This window comes from Manacus candei, unplaced genomic scaffold, assembly GCF_025592945.1.
Source record: "Manacus candei isolate 608988 ecotype Guabito, Panama unplaced genomic scaffold, ASM2559294v1 h1tg000014l, whole genome shotgun sequence".
Classification (NCBI taxonomy): Eukaryota; Metazoa; Chordata; class Aves; order Passeriformes; family Pipridae; genus Manacus; species Manacus candei.
The window spans coordinates 52,343,286-52,357,996 of record NW_026138062.1 but is presented as its reverse complement, the minus strand read 5'-3'; the positions used below and the strand labels follow the sequence as shown (position 1 = coordinate 52,357,996).

At 45.1% G+C, this 14,711-nt stretch overlaps 2 protein-coding genes across 14 annotated transcripts; one reads left to right on the top strand and one right to left on the bottom strand.

Annotated features, from left to right (window-relative positions):
- Positions 1 to 13: 13 nt before the first annotated feature.
- Positions 14 to 6,806, bottom strand: NECAP1 (NECAP endocytosis associated 1). The gene is made up of 8 exons (XM_051781115.1): positions 6,600 to 6,806; positions 5,178 to 5,278; positions 4,923 to 5,027; positions 4,443 to 4,524; positions 3,957 to 4,065; positions 3,686 to 3,872; positions 2,436 to 2,529; positions 14 to 2,322 (listed from the first exon to the last, which is right to left on the bottom strand). The coding sequence occupies exons 1-8, from the start codon at positions 6,695 to 6,697 to the stop codon at positions 2,274 to 2,276; spliced, it is 825 nt and encodes a 274-aa protein (XP_051637075.1). The 5' UTR covers positions 6,698 to 6,806; the 3' UTR covers positions 14 to 2,273.
- A 67-nt stretch (positions 6,807 to 6,873) lies between these two features.
- C3AR1 (complement C3a receptor 1) lies at positions 6,874 to 14,333 on the top strand. Of its 13 annotated transcripts, XM_051781110.1 has the most exons (4): positions 6,875 to 7,238; positions 8,358 to 8,462; positions 10,445 to 10,505; positions 12,367 to 14,332. In XM_051781110.1, exon 4 carries the CDS (start codon positions 12,374 to 12,376, stop codon positions 13,481 to 13,483), a length of 1,110 nt encoding a protein of 369 aa, XP_051637070.1. In that variant the 5' UTR covers positions 6,875 to 7,238; positions 8,358 to 8,462; positions 10,445 to 10,505; positions 12,367 to 12,373; the 3' UTR covers positions 13,484 to 14,332. The 13 variants fall into 13 exon arrangements, with proteins under 13 accessions (XP_051637073.1, XP_051637070.1, XP_051637069.1 ...); XM_051781109.1 differs by having other exon boundaries at positions 6,875 to 7,054; positions 8,358 to 10,505; XM_051781108.1 differs by having other exon boundaries at positions 6,875 to 7,054; positions 8,249 to 10,505.
- Positions 14,334 to 14,711: the final 378 nt, after the last annotated feature.

Genomic DNA, 14,711 nt, shown 5'->3' with positions numbered 1-14,711 from the left:
AAGATTCATGACACTCTTTTCCCCAATATTACTTGTTTAATTACCATTTGCACCAGTACATCTTATGCTTTATATACATATATCTTTAATTTTTGCTTCTTCAGCTTTTCAATACATAATATATTATCTCCAGAATACTAACTAAGACAATACAGAAGAGGCTCCTAGTTAGTTGTTAATTGGTGCCATGAACTTCCTTGGTTGGGGAATTGATACATAGTTGAAATGACAGGACCTCACTAGGATTTGAGCAAACAAAAGACAACAAAACAAAAAGCCAACCAGCAGAGTCCATGACTTCACTGGCAGACTATAGCCACCCACAAGTTCAGGAGGCAGGAAGTTGAAGTGCAGTGAGACTGCAGGAGTGACTATAAAGGCAAGGGGAAACACCAAGAGAGCAAGAGAATCAGGATTAAACAACTACTTAAAATACATCCAACAGCAGTCTGGTCCCCACTTCCACAAGTGGAACTGCAGCAGCTTTAGAGCTATTCCAATAATGTTGCTTCCCAGAGGGATGGTCTAAGTGAAACTTTGTCTCCAAAATGCCCTCAGTGTAATAAGAAGACAAAAATGACAAGAGACCCTTCGGCCAGTACAAGGTGCATACATCTAACTACTCTTTTAAAAGCCTCACCAGAAAATCTTTGCCCAAAGGCAAAAGTTTACTTGCGGAGGTGTGCTAGAGACACAAAAGTGTTGCAGTGTTGAGTGTTCAAAACAGGAAGAAGCCTTCCAATGAAGCACCAAAACCCTAGTGTTCCAGTAACTGGGTACAGCTCTCCAAGAGTCACTGAGATCACCTTCCCAGCTAGTGTTTTGGCTTATGAGCCAGCATGAAGGGTAGCCAGCATTGTGAGGTTTTCAGCCTGCCCTGCGAGCTTTGCCCAGAGTAATCACAGACTTACACCCCAGATCACATTCATACACTGAAGATGAAATAGCATCCACATCAAGGGGCCTCAGGGAGCTCTCCCAAAGAGAAAAGCAGAGAGTAAGGGCCCTTTATCTTCTTTCTAACCCCCTAAACCACACAGAAAATAGAGGGGGCTTGGGGCACATTAAAAATTTAAGAAAAAAATCCAAGTTCCAATAACCAGCTCACATCTCTACAAAGTTAGCCCCAGAAGAAAAGCTATAAGAAGGAATACAGGTGGGAGAATTTTGCTGCCAGTTCTCAAGATTGGGCCTACTATACATTTCTTATCCAAATGGCAAGCGTGAGATGAAAAGAGGAAGAAGACTGTCCTTCACCAGAAAATAATCCACTGTCCCACCGTAATTCCTACTGTGGCATGGATATGCAATACTTGTAACACAGTGCCAAGTCACATACAAGGCCAGGGCTCAGGACAGTGATGCAGGAACATGAAATGCTAAATGGTGGGAATTATCTGGTTGTCATCTAGTGCAAGTAACTACCAAATTATAACAACCAGCCTTTTTTTTTTTTTTTAAAGCTATTTCCAGTTAAAACAGCTCAGTGACAGTGAGGCCTTTGCACGGGGAGAAAGGAGTTAAAATGAGCTAAGTTGCTCCAGCGAACCTGCAAGCCAAATAAGGAGCCTGGAGACAGTGCCCACCAAGGAGCTACAGCGCAGTGGCAGCAGGTCTGCTCAAGGACTTGGGTGACTCCTCCCACAAGAGCACAAGAAGATCAAGCACTACCAAGAACTGCACCAAAGACAGCAAGTAGTAGTGTGTGCAGGGGGAGGTTTACTCCTCACCACAGATGTAATTAATCCAACAGGGTTTTGTGTTGAGACAAGAACTATCTCCTTACATGTTCCATTTACCAGCTGCAGCCAAATGCAGCTGTCCTCAGCACTGCAAGCTGCAAAGACTGGAGCCACTACTGAAAACAGCCACAAAAAGCAACAGCCTAACCAGAGAAAATTTAGAGGACAAGGAACTCAGGGGCACCTATCAGCCTACTCCTGTACCCACCTTCTTTAGGATTCTTGCTTTCCCTGTATAGAAAGACAGGGAAAAAGAGCTAGGATGTACCATTTAATGGCCAAGTAGGTGGAAGAGATAAGGCTATCTCTCTCCTCCTTGCCCATCTTGGGAGGAGTCAGTATGTTCTCTTTTGGTTCAGTGGGATCAAAAATAGTAAGTTTTTACTGAAGTGAAGGTCTGGTTTAAAAATGAAAGATTGTCCAAATTTGTTTTTGATTGAAGACTAGAGAGGTTTGTGCCCCCTCTGATCCCATTTGGTGCCTCTAGTGCCTCTTGGTCATCAGTTTGCCCCATTCCACTGCTTTGATCATTCAGAACTGGACCCAGTTGGACTGCTGAGGAGCCTGATTGGGAACAGCGCTGCAATAAAGAAAGGAGAGTCAAATGGGCAGATCTAATAAGACTTCTTAACTTATGATTCTTCCAGTGCCCATTAGGACACTACCCTTCTTGTGTTCCCTTCATCAGTTTACCTGGATGCAGTGCTGAAGTCTCCCCAGAGGTCTGTGGTAGCTGGTACTGGTGCCTTGGATGCAGATGCAGGAGCATCTAAGTCTAAGAGAATATCTATGGGAGGAGAAAAGGAAAAAAAATATATCAAGCTAATCAAGAAGAAAACCCCACAGCATTTAAACTGTCACCTTTAACAAAGTCCTGGATGCAGGGGCAGAAAATCTTAAAGGACTCCAGCTGTCCTTCCAGAAGAAGGAAGTTACTTTTCAAGGGGTTTGTTGTAACAGCATCACCTTCTACTGAATGTGCACAGAGCCTCCAGCTCACACTGCAAGGGTTCATCAAACTTTTCGGTCTCCACTTACCACACCAACTGGCAGACTTGTGACTTATTACCTCTCCCAGTAGACATAAGGCTCAGCAATCATAACAGTTGCCAAACAGACATCACCTTAACACTAAAAACCATGCTCTGGAACAACACAAGCCCTATTCAGAAGCTTGTGGTTTCTTCTCACTCAAACCTGTGTACAGCACTGCTAAAGTCTCTGCCTTCATGAGGGTATCATCAGCTCTCCAGACACCTCTGCATGGTCACATTTTTAGTACAGCCTCCAGTGCAGCGACCTCTCCATTACAGAATCACAGGATGGCTTAGGTTGGAAGGGACCTTCAAAGCTCATCCAGTTCAACTGCCGTGCCATGAGCCAGTGACACCTTTCACTAAATCAGGTTGCTCAAAGCCCTCCCCAGTCTGGCCTCTGAAATCTTCCAATGAAGGGCTACCCACAGCTTTTCTGGGCAACTTGTTACAGGGTCTCACTATCCTCACTGTAAAGAATTTATTTCTGATATCCAATCTAAATCTACCCTCCTTCAGTTTAAGCTTTTACCTCTTGTCCTGTCACTACAGGCCCTGGTAAAAAGTCTCCATCTTTCTTACAAGATTCCTATATATACTGAAAGGCCATAATGAGGTCTCCCTAGAGTCTTGTCCTCTCCAGGCTGAACAACTCCAACCCTCTCAGCCTTTCTTCACAGGAAAGGTGTTCCAGCCTTCTGACCATTTCCACGACCATCCTCAGGACCCAGGTTAACAGGCCCATGTCTTTCTTGCACTGGGGCACCAGAGCTGCCGAAGAGAGCAGGGACACACCATGTCTCACGGGGCACTGCAGGCACGAGGCTGAACATGGGTTTGCTGCAGCAGATCTCAGCTCTCTCTAAGCACCTACCGGTGCCTGATCATTTGCTCTGTGCTGATGTTTACCTGCACCGCTCGCATTACTGGATTTCTGCACAGGGGGTGGTGTGACGTGGTTGGCAATGGCTGTGGAAGAAGGGGGAGGAATAGGAGGGACTGCAATTTTGCCTCCTGGTGGGGGTGGCAGCAGGCTTAGGCCACCTGATCCAGACGCACGGGGCTTGGCTGCTCCTCCTTTCTTTGTCGTCATGTTCTGTATAAAAAAAAAAAAGGACATGTAAGAAGAGTCTCCATTGGTACATCCAGAGAAAGAAGCAGAGTAAACTGGTCTGCTTACCCCAATGTTTAGTTTGATAGTCTGCCCTTCCTTAAATCCTAAATCTAATTTGGGACGTGTGTCAGCTTCCTGGGACTCCTTGGAGATCTCAGTTTCCTGCTTCACCCACCTAAAAAGAAGAGAGGAAGACATGAAAGCCTGTGGCAAAAGGGAGCAGGTTTTCAGAAAAATGTGTGGTTTCTCTCCCCATCCCACTAAACTACCTTGCCTTGTCAAACCTGCTGCCTCCCTACTCCCACTGTAGTACAGCAAAAAGTTGTGACCACCACAAACCCAAAAAACTATGTAACACTGCACCTGGAGCATCACAGGACCTAAGCTTAAGACTTACAGATCTGACCCTGCTGGCAGCACACTCAAGTGTCCCTTGCTAGAGAAGGGCTTCAGGACCATCCCAGGGAAGCCTGCACTGAATGACCATGCACCACCACCCGCCACGTTCTACAGGCCAGAGGAAAAACAGCATTCCAGAAAAGCACAACTCACTTGAAGTGATCCTGCAAAGAGACGTTGAAGTCAAAGGCATCACCACGATCCGTGAAGCCAATGCCTATAAAAGCACTTCGTCCTAGCAAGGAGATAGGAGGAGTCATTGGAGGTGCCCTGCAAACGGGCCCTTGTATTCAATCGCTCCAAAATCCTTCTGCTTCTCCTAAATCACTCTGTGCTACCTCCCTCCAACACAGCTGCAGCTGGACACCAGCTGCTCACTGTTCCTAGCCTTCAGGATACACCCTTCTTCCCATGGGGCACACTCAGAAACCAAACGTTCCTTCCCAGCCCCTGGGCTCTGTACAATGTAGAGAACCTCCTCTGTTTATCTCAGCTTCTGACTCCTCCAGGCACACTCCCCGGCCTTGCCAGCACTCCCAAAACAGTTCCAATCCACCTGGCAAACACCCAGCTCCACCAGGCTAAGTCTCCTCCACCCCTAGCACTTGGCACATACATTGTCCCTCAACTCACCAGTCCCATCCTGAATTCGAATGACGAAGTAGCGGCTGGAATCTGCCACAGTCTCTACTGCAATGCCAGGGTACTGATCTATGGGAGCCTGGGCAAAGAGTTCTCCTGCAGACAAAGAATCAAGTGTTAAGGAGAGCAACCTCTTGCTAAATGTGGCCAGGGCTGCCACACAGCTCTGAGCAGGCTCACAAGCAGCACAGGCTCACAAGCAGCAATCACAGTTGCAGTCTTGCCAAGGCATAGCCTTTGCCTTACCTGAAACCTTATCCTCCAGTTTTATGTAAGCAGTTTTGCCTTTGGAGGTGACACGAAGCCGTCCTGTCCAGTCTGGATGGTCCAGCTTCCAGTCAGATGCCCTGAAAGGACAAGCAGCTGATCACTGACCATACAGCAACCCTTCTACTTCTGCCCAACCATCTCAGAAGAAGTCTCTGCTCCCAAACTCTCAACACCTGAAACTGCCTCGCTCCACTTCCCTCCCCAAACAACACATTGGGTCTCAGTTCCTCTCTGTTGCTGCCAGTCAACACATGACTTTGACTGGCCTCTCTGGGTAAAGGGAAATAGACACAGTCCAAAGAATATCAACTCTCTACATTTATAAGCCTACAGAAGAGGGGAGAGGGAAGCCCAGAAACTCTCTTGAACAGGAAATCCACAAGTGACTAATAAGTGACTTATGAGCATCAGGAAGACCCCAAAAATTAATTATTAGCATGCTGAAAAGCCACACCGTTATTCTACCCTACAGTTGCAAACTAATGCAAACTACTAAGCCTGTAGGCACCTGGCTTACACCAGATAAAACATCATACGTTCTGACTAGCCCATCAAACTCTTTACCACAGTCTTGTGAAGGAAAAAAAAAAAGAGAGAAAAAAACCCACCGAGTGAATCATAGAATATTCTGAGTTGGAAGGGACCCACAAGGATCATAGAGTTCAACTCTCAGGACATCCCCAAGAATCACACCATGTGCCTGAAAGCATTGTCCAAACAATAACTGAACTCTGGCAGACTTGGTGCTGCAAAACCTACAGGATTTTACAACTGTAAACAAACATCCGTGACCTGCTACAACATCCACAACACCAACAGTCTGTCAAGTTCAGGGAGTGCACAAATCCCCTTCTCCAGCAGGCCTGCGGTCACAGCTTTTAAAACCGCACGCCACTGCTTTCGGCTAATCAGAGACGGCATTTCTACCTGCTGGTCCTGCAGCCTCTTCTTAAAAATCACGCAGAACTCCTCCCGCCTTCCTCCCCGCTGCTGCCAGAGCGAACAGGCCAAAGCCAACGCGCCGCTACAGCACATCAGTCATATCCCCGCTGACCGAGCAAACCCGGAGCGACGGTCCGCTCTGCCCGGAACAGCAAAGTGCTCAGGCGCCCTCACCTCCTGCACCTGATTGACAGAGCAGCCCCTGCTCCTCCACAGCACGGAGCGCACGTGTCTGCTTTCAGGCGCAGACCACCTCCAAGAGGCAATCCGAGGCGGCGGGTCCCCCCGAGCTGCGGCCGGCGGGGGCTCAGGGAACGGGCCAGACCCGCTCGCGGCCGCGGGACACGGCTCCCCAGGGCCTCGCTCGGGGCCCTGGCTGCCCTGCGGCCAGGGGCTGGGCCGGGCCGCGCCGAGCCGAGCCGGGGCGATCTCGGGCGCCGCCGCTCGCTGCCTCACCTGTATCCGCGGTTGGAGGTGCGAGGCGGGATGCGGTAAACGTTGACATCGGGCTTCACGCAGAGAACGGACTCGTACTCCAACTCGGCCGCCGCCATCTCGGCCACGAACCCCGGCGAGAAGCAAGCCGCGGTAGCCTAATGACCAGCTGTACTGCCCACCGCCATCTTTGATGAGGGCAGACACCGCCTGGGGGCGCGGGGACGGCAGGGCGGGACGCGAGCAACGTCAGAGAAGCGGAGGGGGCCATCTTGGATCCTGGCATCGGGGCCCAGGGGCGGGAGGGCGCCATCTTGGAGCCGCCTCTGACACAGCAGCGGGGCCTGGCGCCATCTTGGAACCTGGCAGGTCCCGCGCCGGGGCTGGCGCGGCCATGTTTGCTTGGGGCGCCGTCCCCAGGGATGGCCGGAGGAGCGGGATTGTCGGTGGCGCCACACGGACATCGACCTGCTTGTGTGGGTTCCCCGGGGGCTGCTCCCCTGCAGCCGTGGGCCAGACTTGGGGCTCTGAGTGAACATGGACTTTCTGTGGTGCTGGGGTCGGGTGGCTTTTTGGTAAAACGGCAAACCAAGAGAAAACGTGTCGCAAAACACTACAGGTTTTGCTGGTGGAATTGATGGAAATGCCAGCTACGCAAAGGTCAATTTCAGGAGTGTGGCTTCCCCAAAAATGTGGCGAAAATAAGAGCGTAGATACTATTTTATTTATCGATTTAGTTAAGACTAGCAGTGATGCTGACATCTCAAGGGTCAGAAAAATTAACAATTTGCCCAGGAATTTCCAGGAAATGAGGAGGGGGTTGTGAAGTGGAGTACTGCCTAATTGTCACAAAAATACGGAGTATGTAAAAATTCTCTTAAGAAAGGATGTTCTTTGATGTTTGATCTTTGATCTTTGTATACTTTCAAGCCTAATCAACAAGAGAGATTTAATCCGTGAAACCCAGAGCAGCTAACAAGCAAGCTCTAAGTGATGTCCAGGTGCTAGAAAGACAAATTACTTGTGACTAGAATTACCTTGTTAGGGCTCGACATGTTTCAATAACCTCAGACCTCAGGGGAAGTTAGCAAAGCTTGGGGGAGAAGGATGTACCACTGGTAGTGGACACAATGCAGAATTTATGGGCCACAAGGACATTTGGCAACACTCCCAAGATAAGGAAGAAACTAATAAAGACAACTCGGCAACTGTGCTGAATCAGCATGCACAGGAGCCGGTAGGAATACATGGCACCCACACTCAATGCAGATACATGTGTAAGAGGCAGCTCAGCCTCCCTCCTTGCACTGTGCCAGTGTTAAACTGCTTGTCAGACTGCAGAATTGAGGTGAAGACATCAATGAGAGGTAAACCTTGCAGAAGAACTTAAAGAAAGCCTGTAAAACAGCACAGAATTACACTTCCCTAGTATAGTAGCTTAGCAATCTGTGGTGTAAGGGCTTTGAGGGCCAGGGGTTTAGTGCATTTCTTATAAATATTTTTATAGTCTTCTATGGACTCATCTAATTTTTTTAAAACTTATTTATACTTCTAGTTACCCGTATCATCCCTGGAGTTATGAATCTGATTGTGTAATATGAAAAAATGTAAATTTTTGTTTTCAAATAAGAATTCATGTCTCTCATACTGTCACCTGTCTCTTTTCCTAGGTGAACCATTCTCATCTATTTAGCTTGTCCACCAAAAGAAGCCATTCCCAGCAATGGCTGTCTAGTCATAATTTTCTTCATTATTTTTGATTCTATAATTCTTTTTAAGATCGGGGACTACTACAGCATTCATTGTTCAAGAAGCAATTACATTTACCTTTTGGACTGAGTTGTGTGTTGATAGGATTTTTCAGAGAACATCCTGCAGTGACTGGTAAGTTTTTTCTTTGAGTTCTAATAACTCATCTGGAGTACATCCCTCTGTGTGTATAGTTACAGTTGCTTTTCCAAGTTCAGTGATTCACAATTAGCAATACTAAATTTTACCTACCTCTTTACTGTGCTGTCATTCAGTGTGCTACAGTCCTCCTATGGTCCTTCTAGGATGAGAGAGTGGCAAAGGGCCAGCTGTTGTAAGGCATGTGAGAAAAAATTCGCAAGCAGCACCAGGACTCCAGGACTACACCTCACATCCATTTCCATTGAGACTTAACCAGCAGAGAACATAACATTCTTTTGCCTGGTTCAAACAGGCATCTCTGGACCAAGAAATTATAAAGCACTGCTGATAAAAGCTAAAGGTTTTAATTTTTTTTACCTTTTTTTTTTTTTTTTAAGAATTCAGCAGTGAGGTTGGAATCTTGAAGTAGAACATATTTAAAATCAGACTATGAAAGCAATGAAGAATCCATATTTTTCCCACAGAGAAATTTTCAATGAACAAAAAACAAGGAACAGTGGAAATCTTGGATGGAACTCCACAATGTGCAATCATGTGAGGTGTGCAAGTAGGGCAAAATGCACTGTTCATGCCAATCTGTAGGTAGCTTCATAATAAACCATGCAAAAGAGTCATTTGGGCTTTTGCTTTGCCTACTTAAGAAAAAATAAGGCATTGCCCAGGAACCTACTTCATTGTACCCAACATTTGGAATTTTCCTTTTCTGCACAGAAGGTACAGGGGAAACCAGTCTCACAAAACTACTCTTTAGATAACTTAAGAATTATGAGCATTTTTACAAAACAGACCATATACTATTTCAAATGATGTTTCTTTCACTGAAAAAACTGACCCAAACACTCATCCAGCACTGAGACCCTGTTATTGTGAAGGGCTATTTTTTGATTATGTAGGTTTTATGTTGGTACCAGTTTTGCCAGGCTTTGTTCCCTACTTGGTGTCCAAAGCTTGTGCTTACCTGAGCTTACTCAACACTGTAAAGAAATGCCCTGGAGTCATTCAGTGAATTTTTAAAAGAGGGAAATATGGGGAGTACCAGGGCAACCCCGTGGGTACTTCATGTTACTGGAGAGTCCCTAAATGCGCAGTTGTGAGGAGGAAAGCAAGTACTTAGCAAGGCCTGGCCACCAGACGACTGCAGTGTGCCTTCCAGAGATACAGGTGACAGAACTTTGCTCTGTCGTGGTTTCTTTTCCAGACCAAAACCAAAATACTGAGGCTGATTCTTGAATGTCTGGGCTTTGTCATTTCTGCTAGCAGTCTTGATTTGCCAAATTGTGAGGGGCAGTCTCTTGCCCTAGAGATCTTTTGTTCTTATCGTCTTGCCACATTTTGTGCAATCAGCATTTCAGTTAACCACTTCTAACTTTCTGTAAGTCAAGTTCCTTCTTAAAAAATAGAGTTTAAATACCCTGAAATGTAAAAGTCAGATTAAAATCCCTTTGACATGACCAGTCATGGTTTGCTGAATACAATGTTCTAAGATGTCTCAAGATGGGACAGAAGCTGATCTGGATTGATAAGAATCCTAGAAAAATGGGATTAACTAGGTGAATGTGCTGATCTGATAAAACATGGGAGTGGCTACAAGACAACAGGTCAGACATTTGACAGTAACATGGCAGAGTTTGGAATTATGAATTATATCAAATGTCAGTACTATGCCAACAGGCAAGATGTCATTCAGTTGTCTTATGGAAACTTTAGTAAAGTATAGCTCTGTGCACATTATTCCTTTGCTTTCTATTAATGTTTTATTTAGGCTACTATTTTATTTTGACAGTATCAGGATAACTTCTTTTGGTTTGACTGTTTATTTAAAGGGCAGATGATATCTAAAACTTCAAATATGAATCATTCTAAGCCTTTCCATCAGGGTGAAAGAACACACTTGGCACACACATACAGGAAACAACAAGCGGTTCCTAAAATGTCATGTGAGTTTCTTTTTTCAGTAACTCCAGGGACAGGACTGATGGTACTTGCTCCCTGACACACTGAAATAACTTCACTCAGGTAAGTATCATAAGCTGCTTTCCTCTTCTACTTGCAATTTATTATTATTCACTCCTGAAAACCTCTCTCTCTCCTCCAGTTCCCTCTTCCATTTTTGAACAACATTTCAGCCTTTTTAGCACTCTTGAAAACATAGAGTGGGCAGTATCTTTGTATTGATTCATCTCTCCATTTACTTTGGAATAGGACTTGCATTACTGTCTTCACAGCATTCCTTGATTCCCTATCCCCTTCTCACCATTTTCTGCAACTATCTGAGGAGGCAACAAGATTCAGCTGTTGCAGCACTGTTCTCCAGCTGTCCCTGTAAAAGTCACTTCTGCATGTATCAGCAAGACCACAGGAAATGGAACAAACTTGCTAGAATTTTAAGTTAAGACTCCAGCTTTAAGTTAAGTCTTCCAGAGACTTCTTTCATAGCTTTTCTTGCAGGTCACCCTCATCTAAAACTTCTTAGCAGTTATTACCAAAAACTGGTAAATTACAATCTAATTTTCTTCCTGGTGAAGCAGTTCTAACACTTATGCATTGCTCCACATTTAGACTATATGTTATGCAAGAAAGAGATGGATGGTTTGAATTAAATTTTTTTAATAATATTGATATTTAGTCTTGCACAAAACAGTCCCTGACTGTCATTTAAGTACTGGCATAACAGAGGTAAAAAGAGGGTCAGTTATGTTATTCATGTCTTCTCAGTTGCTTCTGCAGGCTGTATTCAGCTCTTAACTATGCAGCTTCCTTGCATTTTAGTACCATTTTAGGGACCTTTCAGCAACACAACTTCTTTCATTGATTCAGCAAGGATTTAGTTAACAGGCATTTTATAGACAAATCTATTAATACCTAAAGGATGAAGATCGGGCACTTTTTCTCAGTTCTATCTTGGCTTTGCTAGTTTTCCTTTCCTTTCTAAATTTACTAATATCTAAGTCCAAGAATAATTGAGCAATTAACATTGTTCCTCTACTATTCTCATAGTTTTAACATGTCACTTAAGTATGTGGTAGCTCAGCTTCATTGTCTTGCAATAAGGCACCTCTTAAATCTAAAATGGCTCAAGAACCTTACTGCTATTACTCTGTATTTTCATTTTTATTTCTACAAATAAATCTCTGTTCTTCTTAAGCCATTCATTTCTTGCCTTTCATAGAACCTTAACCATTAATTTCTTACCTTTCTCCTCATCAAGACTAGCTTTCCAAGGAACCAGCAGACGGGTCAGAATACAAGCAAGGGAGAAGGAAGTGGTTACTGAGACTTCCCTAAAATACCCCTTAGCCCTAAAATACCCCTTAGCAACAGAGTTGCTGTCGTCTGTGTTCTATTTATGATGTCCAGAAAGCAGAGCAGGGTTATTTCATAAAGACAAGCACTGCTTTCTTAGCCTAGATGTATTTCACTGGTTATGCCTGAGGAAGTCGCTCGTTTTAAAGGGAACAGGACTTAAAAACCCGGATTTCCCTTTCTGAGAAGTGTAACCAAAGCAGGAAGGCTTTGATTACAATAGGAATTGTAACAATAGGAAACACCTGGGGACAGCATGGCCATATGAACAGAGCACACCACTTTGGAGACTAAAAAGAGCCAGATATCAAAGGGGGTGACAGAGATAAGAGAATGTAAATGCATACAGCTGTTTGAATAGTGGGGCTTATGTAGCTTAGCCACTACGAGAATGATGAAGGTGTACAATGGTCACATTAGTAAGCCTTTAGCACAAACTTGTATAGACCAATGAATGCCTTTGTATCCTCACAGCTCTGTACTGTCACCTGACTTAGGATGCTTCATGAAAGATTAAGAGAAGAATTTGGGGAGGAGAATGTGAATTGCTACTAATTTGCTCTCTGTTTTATAGCTGCAGAATGCCTCAGCTCCTGGGCAATAGCAGTTCAGAGGAACAGGCTGCTGGATATTATGCATCGGTATCAATTGTCTCCATTGCTATCTTCATCATCGTTTTCATCACAGGTATCCCAGGCAATGGATTGGTAATCTGGGTAGCTGGTCTGAAAATGAAAAGGTCTGTGAACACTGTGTGGTTCCTAAACCTTGCTGTGGCTGATATCATGTGCTGCTTGTCCTTGCCATTTTTCATTGTTCACCTGGCCCTCCATGAACACTGGCCGTATGGTTGGTTCCTCTGCAAAGTCATTCCATCAGTCATAATCTTCACCATGTTTGCTAGTGTCTTCCTACTCGTGGCCATCAGCATCGACCGGTGCCTCCTTGTCATGAAACCTGTCTGGTGTCAAAACCATCGAACAGTGAAATTTATATCGCTAATATGCAGTGGCATTTGGATCCTGGCCTTCATTTTCTGCTGTCCTGTCTTCTACTACCGTACGACAAGCACTTACGATGGCAAAACTGAGTGTGGGTACAGTTTTGGAGACGATCAGGTGCTAGATTATATAAATGAGTCTGTAAATGAGTCATGGGAAGAATACTCACCTCTAGCCTACAACGATAACGACTTGTTGGGAAATACCTATGACCGTGATTATTCTGTACCCCTTGCCTTAGTGGTAATGAACATCACTAGGGCTGTCTTTGGCTTTGTGCTCCCCTTTGGCATAATGGCAGTTTGCTACGTCCTTATCGTTTTCAGAACTCGCGCAAATCAGTTTAGCAAACCGCACAACAGGATGCTGCGAACAATTGTGCTCGTGGTAGCTGCATTCTTCACCTGCTGGGCTCCATACCATGTAGTTGGGATTCTCTCCCTTGTACCTGGTCTTAGAACAGGACTTACGGAGTCACTGATCCTGTGGGATCACCTTTCTACAGCACTTGCCTATGCCAACAGCTGCATCAACCCCCTGCTCTATGTTTTTGTGGGACGGGACTTCAGGGCAAAGGTACGGCAATCAGTGCAAGGAATCTTGGAAGGTGCCTTTAGTGATGAACTCACATGTTCAACCCTTCACAGAAGCCAGACTTCAGCAGAGAAGAATATTAGCAGCACAGTGTAATGCAGGACTTCCTCTCACCATTGCAGAAAGACCAAGCTATGGCCCTGCACATCAATCACTGTTTAACAGCTGTTTTTGCTCTAACACATTTCATTAGCCTGCAACTCCACACCCAGGACACTGTATGGTTCAGATCATGACAAGTAACCCCTTTACATCCTACTCTAGAGATGGGAAGTTGGAAGTACCAAGAGTGAGGGAAGACTGGTGAAGCAGAAGAGAGTATTTTAACCCTTAAAGAAGAAAGCAGGGCTGCAGAATGTGGTGGGATCATGCAGCTGAACCTCTGAATTGAGATGTTATTTTATTTCCACATGTCTATGTTCTACATCTCCTGTCTCTGATAAACTGCAGATAAAACTCACTTTGATGTCTCTCCTCAGAATGTGATCACATCTTTCCTCTCCTTTGTCTCTACTTGGGGCCTGAGGTGTGTGTGGGAGTATCTGAAGATTCCCCTAGAGGGTAATGTTGCATTCCTTTACAGCCCTGTGTTAGAGCAGCACTTGCCCCAGGCAGCTGCATTGAACTGACTGGGAAATACATCACTGTAACTCATCCAGTGCACATGCAGTACCTATGTTCATTAACATGTGCACGCTCACTGCCTCCGCAACACTCTCTCCACCACCAGAGTCCCAAATATTCCTTTTAGGAAGTAGTTTGAGATAATCCAAATGTACCTCCTGCATTTCAAGATGGCACACATGCAGAATTTAAATAGCTGTAGTCATGGATGATCCAGATCAGATGACTGCTAGACTATCAGCCATTTGGCAAGACTCTGGAATTGAGAAGTGATAACCTCAAGAAGGTGGGGAATGAGCACACTGGGGCTCAGTCACATCAGGCTCTCTTTACAAGAGGGATGTGCTTCTTGTGTCCTTCTGGCAGAGGAAGATAAAAATTTCATCCAGTCAGGCTATTTGGGGTGTTCCCGAGCTTGAACGTTCCCTGCTCCTGAAAAATGGTAATACATTTACTAGGTACTCTATGGAAGCAGTTTAAAAATCTGCTTTTTGTGTTACTCCTTCCTTAAAAGAGAAAGGTCAACACATGGTATGACAGCCACCAAACACTGGTAGAGTTTTCACTCTGCCTTTCTGGTGAGCACGAGTTGAAAGACTCACAGATCTCAGTGCCTCAAAAACAGTTATCTGGGAGACCTTCCAACTCTTTCTCTCAACGTCATAAAAAAGTCTCTGTTTAAAGTACATACAGGTTCATT

What these genes read in the sequence shown, in the direction of transcription:
- NECAP1 (XM_051781115.1), bottom strand. Translation starts at nt 6,697, where the DNA reads ATGGCGGCGGCCGAGTTGGAGTACGAGTCCGTTCTCTGCGTGAAGCCC. An exon ending in TCGAATTCAGGATGGGACTG is followed by an intron (nt 4,525 to 4,922) that starts GTGAGTTGAGGG and finishes TCTCCTTGCTAG; the next exon opens with GACGAAGTGCTTTTATAGGC. An exon ending in GACTTCAGCACTGCATCCAG is followed by an intron (nt 2,323 to 2,435) that starts GTAAACTGATGA and finishes TCTTTATTGCAG; the next exon opens with CGCTGTTCCCAATCAGGCTC.
- C3AR1 (XM_051781113.1), top strand. Translation starts at nt 12,374, where the DNA reads ATGCCTCAGCTCCTGGGCAATAGCAGTTCAGAGGAACAGGCTGCTGGA.